Source organism: Cimex lectularius, unplaced genomic scaffold, assembly GCF_000648675.2.
Source record: "Cimex lectularius strain Harlan isolate CLEC.00 unplaced genomic scaffold, Clec_2.1 scaffold106, whole genome shotgun sequence".
Classification (NCBI taxonomy): domain Eukaryota; kingdom Metazoa; phylum Arthropoda; class Insecta; order Hemiptera; family Cimicidae; genus Cimex; species Cimex lectularius.
Window position 1 is genome coordinate 136,343 of NW_019392769.1, and position 14,953 is coordinate 151,295.

The 14,953-nt window shown below is 33.8% G+C and overlaps 1 protein-coding gene across 3 annotated transcripts in view; it reads left to right on the forward strand.

The window, feature by feature from the left end:
• The window catches only part of LOC106673358 (synaptotagmin-15-like), a 118,545-nt gene that overhangs the window by 39,764 nt on the left and 63,828 nt on the right, over positions 1-14,953 (forward strand). For 2 of the 3 annotated variants that reach the window (XM_014405448.2, XM_014405449.2), the window contains exon 3: positions 5,710-5,860. In XM_014405448.2, the coding sequence (XP_014260934.1) occupies positions 5,710-5,860 (151 nt within the window). Of the gene's footprint in view, positions 1-5,709; positions 5,861-10,120; positions 10,309-14,953 lie in introns of those variants that run through there. The other variant, XM_014405450.2, reaches the window with a different exon arrangement.

Sequence of the window (14,953 nt, forward strand, 5' to 3'; positions counted from 1 at the left end):
ATTCGTTCAGATAAATAACACATATACATACAGGTTCAAAGGAATATTTACAATTTTAACTATTTATGGCTTGTGACATTGGATCAACGATATGTGCCTGCTGTCGTGCCCTAAGGCCGAATAGGTCATTTGGGATGTCATATTTCTTTCAGTATATTTATATTCGATATTTCTTTTACAGTCTTTTATTAAGATTACCCTACCAAGATAATTTCTCCATACAACGGGCACCTTCGTGGTCTCACCCTTATTAGATCATGTGATCTTGGTATGACTTATGAGAAACTTTTTCCAGCATCCGCAGGCCAGGGACAGACGTCGTTTTTATATGTAAAGAATTAATATTTCTTTTGATCCAGTGGATTCGTCATTCATTTTTTATTGCATTAGTCCTCTTTAAAAATCCTTCTTTTTGAAACCGCTGGACGTACAGCGTGTGTGGTGTTATGTGGTGTCATCGTTGCTAACGTGGATTCTTTTATCTCCTTCGTTTCTGGTTTACCCGCCGAAAAACCATGCCAAGACAACTTTTTTCTCAATGACATCAATCTCTTTCAGTGGAGTGTGATGTAACGTTTTAAATATTAAACAAACAAACACACACACACACACACACACACACACACATAATATGAGTGTGTGTTTTTTAATATTTAAAACGTTACATCACATATATTTTGTTTAATTTTAACTTAACTTTAAAATTACTCAACTGAAATGGAACTTTGATTTAAATCTTAATAAATCTTTAAATTTGATTTTTTTAAGAGAAAGTTGCATTTCAGTTGGGTAATTTTAGATAAAATTAAAGAAAATAATTTAATATCCCCGTATTATTTCTATGTTTTTAAATCGTGTAAGATTTTTCTTTCAGGGATCGCGGTTTTCATAAAACGATCGCCATTATGTACACACAAAGTCTCCCGTTTCATCTCTGAAATTAAAAAAATATATATCCACGAGGGGTTGGGTATTTTTATGCTGAAATGAAAAAGGGCCCGTTTATTTTTTTCTCTCCTAATCGCCGTCGTTGGCCAAGTTTAATTTGTTATCAAATACGATTTGAACCTAGATCGGAAGAAGAAGTATAACTATTTTTTGACGTAGGAAGTATAATAATATAGTGTCCTCTTGGAATGTCAGTTTTGAGTATTCCAACTTGCGAGAGCTTTTACACGAATTCCCCCGAGTATGTTTTATCGGCAAAACTTGAACTGGTGGAAAGGGGAAGTCGTTGCTGTTTGTGAATCTTCTTGATGGCCTTATTGTTGTCCTTTACAAATATAAAGACAAGATATTTCTTGTTGGTAGGTTTTCTTTTGTCTTGTTTTAAGTTGGATTTTTATTGTTCTCTTCTTTGTTAAATTAATCGCATTGACATCAACATTTTGCTTATATATCTACCTACTTTTTTATTAAGAACAAACAGTTTATCAATGCAAATATTTATTTGATTACGTAAGCTTCAAGATAATTTTTTTTTCAAGCATACCTGATATAACAAGTTTAGTGGTACCTACTCTCGTATTTTGATTTTATAACTTCAATTGGTTAGCACGTTTTATAAGCCCGACCCACATTCCCCTTGCTCGATTTCATGTTTTCCTATATTCTCTTAAAACCCCGACCGTTATTGAAACTTTATGAACTTACGGATTACGTTATAATCTGATGATGTTGAGTTTTATCACGGAACATATATAATCGGTAAAGTTGTGCGTGAAGTTATTAACGTTCCGAGAATTTCAGAGATAGGGCTGTTTTAGGATGGTTTAGAAGATGTAAATCGGTTTTGTTGGAAACATCTTGTAATTCTTCTAATTGAATCAAGATTTGTTTGACTGCTATTTCAATGAACTTGCTGCAGAACTGATTTCTGCGTAGAAACTTAATTTTTTTATGAAATAGTTTGATTTTTTTATTATTTATTTTTATGATTACAGTTTTTTGACTTGATTAAATTGCAATTATTAACCTGGAATTTCTATCTTGATGTTTTCACTTTTAATAATTAATGGGCAAAAAAAAGAAAAAGACACATCTCTGCATAATTATATCGTAGAATATCTATAATCTGACACTAACAGTCTGACTTTTTTTTACTCTCGAACAGACCTCCATTTTAATTAGAACCGCAATTCAGGCCGAAAAGTTTTTTTTTGTAAGGTCGCGAATTTCAGCAAATTTAATAACATAGTTTTCCCCTAGTAACAAGTACACAATGATTAAAACGGGGTTAATTAAGGAATGGTTAATAACTCTTCGTTAGGCGAACTGCACCCATGTGGAAAATTTCTAAAGATCGTGTCTAAGTTACGTTCACACACATGTGAAACACACAACGGTCGTTATAAAAATTAATCGTTCTAAAATGTTGAAATACATACTAGCCCAATTTTATGGGAAATTATATAATTAATTTTAAGTATATTAAAAATGGTGAATATAAACGATTCTTGTGTTTTTAAAGTATTTTAGTTCAATTGAAATTGTACGGCGTCGAACGATACCATAACGTAAGGCAAATCAGTCATGCTGGTTTAGCATATCAAAACGCCCTGGAATTATTAAACCGCTGGACGTGATTCAGCCGGTACAGCGACCAAAATTACTTATTTATTCGGATTACTAAACTTGCATAATGTGCAAGTAAAATCGGAACATGGGAAATGCTTAGATGATAATCCGTTTTCCATAATGCATAACCTATACAGGATGTCGTTTTTAGATGGCCCGACAGAATTTCTCTTGAACCAATGACGCTATCAAAAAAACAAAAAATACGTATTTCATATTTGTTGTTGTCAATTCCAATAATTTCCTTCTTCACTAAAATAAACATTAATTGCCTTTATTGATTACATTCTTTTATTGTTTTCCAAACTCGCATTATGAGAGCAAATCTTAATTCCTGGAAGTAAATCAATTTTATTCGTTACATTCAGTATTCCATTCAAAATGAATCGAAAAACACATTTTTCCGAATCAAGAGAGAATTGATACGCGCATCTCTTTTATTGATAGTGGCGGTATGCGCATCGTACAGTCGAGTTGTACTTCCAGAAATTTTCTGATCGCCCCAGAGTAAACCACAAAACGTTTAATCGTGTTGCTCGCAATATGAGGAAACACTGTTCCATCACCAAGAAACCGGCAGCGTAATTTCAACGAGAAACTGAATATTTTACTGTAGTAAATCCGTTATATTTCGTAGTCCGATTGACCAAATAACTTCTTTTAATTAATTAATCTTTGTGTAACGTATTGGTTGAAATGAAAAAGGTAGTGTCACGAGCGGGATTGGAACCTTTCGAGTTTTCCCTCCTTCTTGCCATTCGAAAGGTATGTTGAGATGGAAGGTTGGTTCATTACCCCTTTTCGTCAATTTGTCCTTAAATGTAATAAAAGAACCACTTAATCTTACGCGAGTACAACTGATGAATTGCCAGTACAAATAACTGCACACTATTTTATTATGAAAAATCGGTTTGCAATATATTTAAACATTTTTTCCCAATGTCAATAAAATGTACAAATATAAATATAATCTACCTTTAATATAGTACATAAGATTAAAGAAAGTAAAAAAATCGAGTATAAAAAAAAGCCGTTCAAATAATTTATGTTTGTTGCAGTATAATATTTTTGATTAAATATAATTTATACAATGATAACAATATTTTTACTAACATTTATTAAGTTTCGTGGTCCGCTTGACCAAATAAATTCTTTTCAATTAATTACTTCTTAAGTAAGGTTTTTGTTGAGATAAAAAAGTCAATGGCACGAGCGGGATTCGAACCCACGATCTTCGGCTAGGTACGCCACTGCTCTACCACGTGAGCTATCGCGACTTCGATCGCTCGGGCACCCGTCTCCCAACTCAACCCCACCTTTTGAATTTTCCCTCCTTTTTGCCATTTTTCAAATGTCGTGTAATCTTTTTGATTCTCGGCGACAAATGATCGAAGTTAAGATAGCTCAAAGCAGCAGCGTGTTTAGCCGAAGTTCGTGGGTTGGAATCCCGCTCGTGACACTCGCTTTTTTATTTCAACCAAAACCTTACATACTGATTACTTAATTAAAAGATTTTACTGTACGTTCGTGAAAATCCGAATCCCTCTCTCCGAAATATTGAAAGGGTTTTATGTTTTTCAAAAAATAAAATTAAAGATGTACTCCGGACTTACAATTTGAAGATCTATCGCTCTCATCTTGTCTAGAGACTTCGGGACTGTGATTATGACATGCGTCTAATGTTTCTTTCACCAATCTCGATTTGGGAAGCTGAAGAAAACTTTGAAAAGATTCATGAATCGCAGTTCACCTCTAATGCCTTACTGAACGAATTTTCGAACGTGGGCATAGGAAAATCCGTGGATTTCGTACTCTTGTCATCATCAGGTGGTTCACGGTATCAACATTGTGGACTTCTCGGAAATAAATAAATTGGACCTTTTTTCCACGAAAATAATTTAAATGGTGCTCAGTTCATCAATTTTTTGAGTGAGGTTTTATCAACACTATTAGATGATGTTCCTCTGCCAAAACGACAAAGAATTATTCTCCAGCTTGATAGATGGGCCGCACACAAATCTTTGTCGGTGGGACGTTATTTGAATCGTCACGTCCAGGATAGGTGGATAGGAGTGCCGGGCCCACTATTTTCTACGGGGCCCTTTAAAAAAACCAGTGTCTACGCCAATGATAACCCAGAAACCTCAGTTGAAAAACTGCTGTAAAGCATAGAAAATCCTTGTCAATCCAACTTCCCTGACTCTATCGCTCTAAGCACCGGTGAAGACTGGTTAAAAGGAGCAAATATTTGCATCTTTCAGAAAGGCAGGCAGTTCGAACACGAAATATGATTAATAAATATACAGATGACTACAGTAAAATTTATTTACTTTCAGGAATTAAGACTTGCTCTTATAATGCGATTTTGGCAAATAATGACAGAAAGTAAACAATAACGGCAATTAATGATTACTTTAGGGAAGAACCCAATTATGGGAATTAACAACGAAAGAAACGAAATGAGTTTTTTCAAACCTTTTGTAATAACTTTGTCATTGTTTGACCAATTTAAAATCTGTTTGCATCATTGCTTTCAGCGTAAAATAAACCTTTAAAACGAGGTGTTAGAATGTAAAGGGTCATATTTGAAATTTGAAGTTTATCTGGGCCTAAAGGTTAACATTTGAAACAAGATTAAAAAATATTAAACTCTTTTTTTGAGAACTTCAGCCGGGCTATCTAAACAGATCCCCTATATTACTTAATCCATAGTTTTTTCCGTAAATTCTTTATCGCTTAAATATTACATCATTTTTGTTGTGCGTTCCATAATGCATATTTTATACTTGGTATTTTATGTGTCATTGTTGCATAACTTCAGAAATGCTCGCTGTTTATCAGGGACAGGGTCAAATTATCAATGAAAATCTCAAGCTTATGTCGAACCAAGTTTCACATACAGGGCAACACTTAAGTTGTATCAATTTTAAAGTAAAAACAGGCACTGAATTATGCAGATCTGAACATTAATAACAAAACTAACATTTTTCAAATCTTATTTTAACAAAAATCTCAAAACCCTCCAGTGCTTTGATTTGATTAAGGTCTCGACAATAGAGAAACAGCAGGGATGTATAAAATATGTATTTTTAAGTATAAACATTTTTTTCTCATACTTTTTTTTTGATGCAGTTGTTTTGGTCGCCTTTGGAGCAATCCTTCTGGCAATGTTTGCCGGCTACATTGTATGGCGAAAGAGACGACGAGGATCAGAATGCGACGCACTGGCCCCTCACATACTTGTCTATCCATCCTACCAAGGCGATGCCGCCCCTCAGCTTATGTAAGTTATTAATTTACAATTTTGTTTTCGACTTATTTGTAATATAATACAAAATAAAAACCCGACCCCAAAATAATTTTTGAAATTGTAAGTATGGCGCATAAAATATTCAGATACATTAACTGGCGTTCCAAATTTATTGATGTGATGCATACTATCGTAATATAAAATATTATCAAATTATTAATAGATAATTCATGAAGTAAAACATAAAAATAATGGAATACTAACTAATATTAATATTTTTTTCTGGTCTGATGTTTCTAGAGAAGCGATTTTTCCGAGCGATCATTTCCTTTTTATGGAAAAAACATTTCTTATTTCCGACTAAATCATATTATTATAATAGTATTTCTATTTTTGAATTTTAATATTTTGAAGTTGTTTTGGTAAAAATTCGACCTTAAATAATACAAATAACGCGAGTGTGGCGTTCAGAAGTAATATGCAGGGATCTGAACCGTTATTGCGTCGGGAAAATATGTTTAACGTGTAATCAAAAATAATTATCAATCGTTCTTGTTGGTTTCTTTTTTTATGTAGAACCCTATATTTCTAAGTAGTTTTATAGGTTCACAGAAACAAAAAATTACTCATCCTGTGCTTGTATATTTTATGGTACTTACTAGAAAAAAAAATTTTTTGTACAATTATTAAAACAATGATGTTCTTACATCAGATTTCTAAACCGTTAATTAATTTATTAGGCTCCATTAGTAATATATAAATTTATTGTCAAAAACACAACGGCAGTAAAGGTACTTCAAAAAATAATGGACGTCTTAAACGCGTGTACAGAGTTGAGCCCATCACTTTTCACAGTCCACCCGTCACTCGAGTTTTTGTAATTTATAATGAATTACCAGCAGGTCTTGAGAATCTCTCCAGGAGTTGGTAGTCGGGGGTCAGCAGGCCTCGGTCACATCCATCCAGCCGCCCAGGTTGGCTCCAGCTGCTATCAACCGCTAAGTAATTTCAACCCCCAAGTTTCTAAATCCAATTACATTCTCACTCTTCCTTAAATACATTCTTACTTATTTATATACCATTCGCTTAGTTTCTGTGGTAGAGTACTCAAAATTCCTCCATCACCTTTGACACCTATTATATAACTAACCTATTTACGGGGGATGGCAATATACATTCACGCTAATAAATACATTCACTATGAACACACAGCAGAAAGCCATCACTGGTATGTACAATAAAACAACTATGTTTTCTCCAAGATCGGAAAAAGGGACGTCGAAACTTGCTGCTGAGCACAAGCACAGTTCTCATATCGGGTGACATTCCTACGTGCACTCTATGCGGAGCTAAGGTTCCCTCCTTCCGGTCTTGGAGGAAGCAGGGTTGTTTTATTATATCTACTAGTGATAGTTTAAAACGTTCAGAGTGAATGTATTTATTGGTGTGAATGTGTAGTGACTCCCTCCTATTGAGTGATTGGCATGTAAATAGGTTAATATAATAGGTGTCAAAGGTGGTGGAGGAATTTCAAGTACTCCACCACCCAAACTAATCGAATGTTATGTATATAAGTTGATTTCTGCTTGCTGGTGTAGGAACCTCGCATGGCCTATTCAGGTCCTCTACAGTGATCTTGATACTCGAAAGCTTCTCTGCTGATCCGGCCCATTGACGCTGGCATTTTCTTTCGATCATGTTTTTTATTGAATTTTTAGTGTCAGAGGGGTGGATCGCGGTTGTTAAATCCGGACGTTGGGGCGTCTCGTCTTTAGTAGTCTGATCAGCCTTTTTGTTACTCTCCAGACCTATATGTCCGGACAAAAACCATCGTTTTGCCAAAACCCCCCAGTTCATGAAGCCTCTCTAACGAAAGCACAAGTTGAAATATGTTCGAAATGTTAGAAAAATTTATAAAACACACTTTTTTCACAGTTTACCTTCTTTAGATTTATGAAATTATTAAAATAACAATGTAAAATATTTTTTTTAATTGTATAAAAAACCAAACACTTCTCTCAATTGTTATACAACACTTTTAAACCAAAAATTTAATTTAGTTAATCAAAACGGTTTTTACCTTGTGTGATATGTATGTTATATACCAAGGAACAAATTTAACGTAATTCCTAACCGGATAGAACCTTACCAAATTACTATTAGCAAAAAATCTTATTAGAAAGCAAAAACAAAAACAAAAAAATCGATTTCACAACATCAACAAGATCCCTGTGCAACCTGGCTCATAATCTCTCTGATAAAAGGCCTTTCCACATACCTTTTGAAACCATAGTTGTATTTCATATAGTTAGGCATCATTGTAAGTTGGTAAACCGAAACTTTATATTTTCCCCGTAAAGCTGCTAGTCTTTCCAATCAACTTGCAAATATATAATGGCTACAATAACAAATAATAATAAATTACAGTAAAAGAAACAAATAAACATTTTACACAAGATTTAGCAACTATATATGGTAAATCAATTTTTAGAATTATCTGGCAAGCTAAATGTCGATTATTGACAACAGGACGATCTTTTGTTATGTGTAATACAAAAAGTTTTTTCATGTTACAATCGATTGTGCATATTGCAAAATGCAAAAGAGATCATAATTTAGAAAAAGATTCAAAAGATGAATTTTTTACTTCGTTTATTTGTATTGCATATGCATTATATACAAACATGAGATTGGATAATTTATTATTTGTGGCATTACAGGCGTTATAGAGAAAGCTACACATTGGCAGCAACGATCTGGATTAATAAAATGATATTAATCATTTAAGAGGTCTCTTATCCATATTCTTTTAAGACGTTTACGCGGTAATTGTGGGGACTCGAGTAATCGTATTACATCGTATCGTACATGAATTTTAAAAATCTTTTTACTAGTAAGCTAACAATTTGCAATAATAATTATAAATAATAAAAAAAACTAGTTTCACCATTATTTTTCAAAGGCACAATATATTTATTTCAAATTTCTTATATTGGAGACAACAGTTTGTCCTTGTCCATTTTTTGTGGATGGTTCGAAGTGGTTTTTTTTGGATAAATTATTTATTTAAATTTATTGAATCAATAAATTTATTCTCCCATCTTTAAGGTTTATGCGATCAAATTTTCATAAATTGTAGATAAAATAAAGTGAACTCCAAAGAAACAATTATATAAATTAGCAATTTAACCTAGCATAAACCAACAAACAACAGCTCATCATAACTCTTTTTGTCAAACTTATTTTTAACATTCAAGTAGTAAAAATCACCATCAAACATTATCCAGAAAATGTTTTTAATTTTATTAAACTTGTTCAAGAGGTTTCAAATATAGTGTTACCAAAAGGAGACCAATTTTTCCATCAGACAAGGTCAGAGGTTATTATGCCTTTATGGTTTGCCCGCTCATCAAAGTATTCTTTGTTGAAATCCTACGGGCCAGAAAAATACTAGTTATCAATCAAAAACAATCAACTACAATACAATACACAATACAATTTGTAATCAAAATAAAAAACATTTGACATTGTATGACATCGTGACAAAGTTGTTTAAATTAATACAAAAAGCAATTACAATGTAATAACCATTTATTTCTGGCTTTACTCTTTGTTTTTAGCATACTCCATGGAACAAATTCAAAGTTCAAAGACTATCATGGATTGATTTTGACTAAAGGTTTAATCCCGGTCTAATGATGTTTGAATAGAAAAATGACGCGGGGGGGGGGTCGGTGGCGTTGACACGGCGTTCATCTCTGTAAGGTAAAGGTTCCGGGTTCGAATCCAGCGGCCCTGCATTCGAACCCAACATACTTAAAAATTTTTTTTCAAAAACACCGGCACCCTGAGGGTTTATATGACCTCTGTTGTTGCGAACCCTCGTAAAAAAATGACTTTGATGAAAATCGAATATTAAATACAGTATCGAAAGAATTTAAGAGTTGTAAGAAACATTTCACACGGTTTATACATATAAATAACTGGAAGTTGGATTTTGTTCTTTCCGGTATTATATGTATTTTATTTTACAATGAGTTCTTTTTGATATTTATTTTTGACCAATAAAGTTTTGACGAGGGTGAAGGGCTGTATATATTAATGAATGTAATCTACAATTTGTTTGTTTTATTGTTTGTATTGTGTATTTTATTACGACACAGGAATTGACACGGTCGATTTGTTAGATGGCGTAACGTTTTTTTGCACGTTGTCCGGCAGCGCCACCTGTTGATTTTTTGCTAATTATCGGAATCTGGTGACGTACTCCCTTGGGTCGATAGCCCTTCACACTACTCGTCTTTCTCGTCTTGTCGCCATTTGACCAGAATCGTACCATATTAGAAGTTATGGGGAAAATTTGAGCAACCCGCGGTAAAAAAGGAGCATCGAGATCCGTCAGAGTGATTTGTTCCATTGTGTGACATTTCGCTTGCAAGTTCTGCCTTTAAAATGTTATCCTTTTTCAAGTGCGAATTGAGGTAAGCAAAATAGGTCAAAAAACGTTTCCATTTCAAAACAACTTTCACCAAATCGCTCAAAAATAGTCACTTTAAATATTTAAAAAAAATTAATCCTTTCATTTTAAAACAATTTATGTAACTTTAAGTAATTTCTATATAGACAAATATTTTGCTATTTGACGAACACGAAAAAGCCTTTTATTGATAATTACATTTAACTTATACTAAGGCAATATTTTATATAATGTCACACCTGGTAAGTTGTTAAAGAGTGTCTTGGTATGTTATAGTGTGTTTTGATTAATTAACTTTAGTTTATCTTTTAGATAGAAAAATGATGTGATAATCTATTCAAATTGGATTTTTTATAAGCAAACTGACTTGCCATTAAACCAATTAATTATTTTGGCACTCCCCAACAAGAAAAATCTTTATTACTAACATTATTTAATTTAGACTAATTGTAAAGTTTTACAGAGTTCATTGTGATACTATTTCATCCAAAATGTCTTTATTTCAAAGAAATATTTATAAGATTTATTTTTGGCGACAAACCCACGATAATAAATTCAAATATATGATAATTGGATCTTTAAAGACTTGAACTTTCATGTTTTAAACGGTTAAAAATTAATCTACCAACACAGTGTTGCATTTAGTAAAATAAAAATATTTAAACCTCTTTTAAACAGCAAATTAGTTACTGCAGTAAAGTTACGAGTTGGGCATCCTACGCCCGTTTAATTACAACATGTAATTAGGAGAGATATAAATAATTAAACTAATCCAACTCCAGCATGCAAGATGGAGAGATTCGATGTTGATTTGACTAATTGAAAGTCTTCACATCGTCTGAGTCGTCATAATTGTTCCAGAGAGATTGCCAACCCTTAACAGCCCGTGTGCTCGTGTTTATTTCAATAGTTCGTCTCCGGTTACAAAACCCTATTGCTTCAGCATCTAGTGGTCAATAATTGACCCGTCACCAGGCACAAATAAGCCGTTTGTTCGCAATTGAAATATCGCCTCGTCGAGGCCTAATCGAATCCTCCCTGGAGACGATTGGACGGGAATGGGATTTGGATGTGGATTGTGGATGAGCGTACATGAGAGGAAACTTCAAGTCGGTAATTATTTAGAGCTCAGTTCATTATCCCTTTTCGTCAATTTGTCCTTAAATGTAATAAAAGAACCACTTAATCTTACGCAAGTACAACTGATGGATTGCCAGTACAAATAACTGCCCACTATTTTATTATGAAAAATCGGTTTGCAATATATTTAATATGATATATAATATATATAACCACAAACCCGATATCTGAGAGCATTGAATTAGCTGATTGATAAAATACATCGCGCAATATATTTAAACATTTTTTACCAATGTCAATAAAATATACAAATACAAATATACTCTATCTTTAATATAGTACGTAAGATTAAAGAAAGTTAAAAAAAATCGGCTATAAAAAACCTTTCAAATAATAACGAGGTCACGATAGCTCAAGCGGTAGAGCGGCGGCGTATATAGCCGAAGATCGTCGGTTCGAATCCCGCTCGTGACACTGACTTTTTTTATCTCAATTAAAAACCTTAATTAATTGAAAGATATTAATTCGTCAAGCGGACCACGAAACTAGTGATCTTTCAAATAATTTTTTGTTGCAGTGTAATATTTTTGATTAAGTATAATTTATACTTATAATACTTATAATGATAACAATATTATTACAAACATTTCTTAGGTTTCGTGGTCCGCTTGACCAAATAAATTCTTTTCAATTAATTACTTTTTAATTAAGGTTTTGGTTGAGGTAAAAAGTCAGTGTCACAAGAGAGATTCGAACCCACGATGATCGCTAAATACGCCGCTGCTCTACCACGTGAGCTATCGTGACTTCGATCCGCTCAGGCACTAACTTCTCATCTCAACACCACCTTTTGAATTTTCCATCCTTTTTGTCCTTTTTCCCCCTTAAAAAAGTTGTACATTTGAAAAAAGAAAGAGAACAGATAAAATTGTGCCCGAGTGGATGGAAGTCACGATAGCTCAAGTGGTAGAGCAGCGGCATATTTAGTCCAAGGTCGTGGGTTCGGATCCCGTTTGTGACGCTGACTTTTTTTATATCAACCGAAACCTTAATTAAAAAGTAATTAATTGAAAATTATTACAAACTATTAAAAAATTTAACTTATCTCGAAAATTCTTTTCTGACGTATATTATTATATTTATCATACAATGTGAGTTTTTATAAAAACCCAATAATTTTCCTTCGGGACTATACTTTTACAATAAAATATGGAGCTTAAAAACAAAAATCGAAGTCTGATCTAAAAACTGACACGCTATATTATTGGACTTATTGAACCTAACTTTCAGTTTCGTCATCATTATCCTAATATGAAAAACTGTCATACAAATCCAACTCCGGGTTTTAATAGTTCCAATCAAAAGCGGGAAAAGCTTTAGCCCTTAGAAAAGCTCCGGAAAGCCGACGTACCGTCAGGGTGTCTTCTTTATCAGACGTAACCGTGGAAACCGACCCTTACTTCTACACTTCAGCCAAGTTTTCGTTATCCCTTTAATTTTCTCAGTTCATTTGGGATGTTGTGAATGTTCATTCCACCTTATCTCGGCGTCTTTGTTATTGTCAGAGGGTACAACAAACATTTTGCATTTTAAAAACGACTGATTGGATTTTTCAATGTGTTACTTATTGAATGCTCAATATCATATATGAAACTGTAAAGAATTACTTTCCTACGACTGTTGATGTCTTCGATGGTTAAAAAAGGCGTACTAAGGTTGGATAGCTGATATACTTTTTCCTTTAAAGTACACATGTTTAATTATACAGGCTAGAGCTGGGCAAACGCTGGAACATTCACCGTTAGTCAAAGGTTAACCCATTTTAATGACGGGTCCCCTCATTTCCTTCGTAGAGGAAATTATGTCCCGCTTCCCTTTGTACCTGTCGCGCCACCGTTCTAAGTAACGCTCTGCTTTATACGGAAATTCCTGGAAATATTTCGGCTCGTCATTTCGCCGAGACCGTTACGCAATGTAGACTTGGCCAAATTTTCGACGAAGTTCGAGTAAATAATAACATAGCCGACTCAAAGAATGGAAATTGGAATATCCGCGGTTATAAATTGAATTTCACCACTATCAACCTCCAATGGAAGTCTGTCAATGGCAGAAGTCTCTGATGACTTGTCAACAAACATCAATGAAAGTGAGCAAACCAGATTAAAAATAACATTTATTTAACTTCTCTATTTTCTAATTTAAAGGCATTAATTTTCAAATTATTCTACAGTTTTTCACCTCATAAGATAGAAATAATAATTACGAGAATAGGTAAATTATAATTATCAACACAATTAATAAACACAACATTATTATTGTCAGGTTCCTTTCTTTAACTAAAATTTTTAAGATTGGTGGTCAGTTGAGATGGAGGAGTGTTAAATATCTTCTTCTATCCCTCAGGAACAAAGTGGACTGTCTTTTATGCTAAACCGATGGAGGTAGGAATTGAAATTCCCAGAAATGATGAATGATGAAGTGAGTGCGATGTTCAATCCTTTTTTTTTAAAGATAGTTCCTACTCACAGTAAGTTCTTTTCCAACGATCCGGATTTCGAGCCCTTAGCTCATCATCAGGTTGAAGGAGTTCTACAACGACGTCTCTCGACATGAATTGCAAAAGCGAACCCGCCGATACCCCTGCCAACGTCACGTTCCAATGAGAAGCTGGTTTTTTAATGGCGCTCAATTAGACGTGCTTGTAGAAATCCTTCAACCTGATGATGAGCTAAGGGCTCGAAATTCGGATCGTTGGAAAACAACTTACTGTCAGTAGGAGTTACCTTTTTTTAAAAAAGGATTGAAATTCCCTTGTCCCGTCTTTATGTGAGAATCCATAGGTTGGTCCTTCTTTGCTTCTATTCCATCTATCATTCCGTGGGTTTTTCATCCAATATTCCATGAAGCCTCGAAAGCGGTTCTATTTCCAGTTGGAAGCCTGGATCTGGCTATATTGGTCAAACTGAACTTTGCTTTGGAGAATGAGGACAGTTGGAAGAGGAAAAGCGAATTTTTTCATTGATGATTTCTGAAGAATAAGAATAAGACGCATAGCTATTCTTTGGTGTCCCTTGTTCCGATTTTGGAATAAATAAGAGTATTTCTGCTTATAAACATGTTCTGTAATATTCTTAACGTATTTATAAAGTTTGTTGATGGGTGAATTCTATGTTAACAGTGTCGGGTGAATGTATTTATAAGCGTGACGGTATGTAGTACAAGAGTTGATGGCGGAATGAGTACACCATTAGGCCCTCAATTAGACTAGTTATTGTATAGATTCAATCCTGCACACAATTAAAACACAATTTATTAAAATGCATCGAAATCTCTTCTTTTTAATAAATTTTTCTTTTTTTTTCTTTCATGTATGCGATTGAAAGTTAAAAATAGTGGGCATGTTTACGACTTGAGCAACAATATTGGTCTATTGTTCAATTTCCATACTTTGTTTAGAGTTAGGGATGGCTTTTAACCAGATCCCAATGGTTTAAAAATTCCTCTGTATACCGTTCCGGCCAGTAATAGAAATCTACGCCACAAAGGACATTTTCTACTGTTCTTCTCTT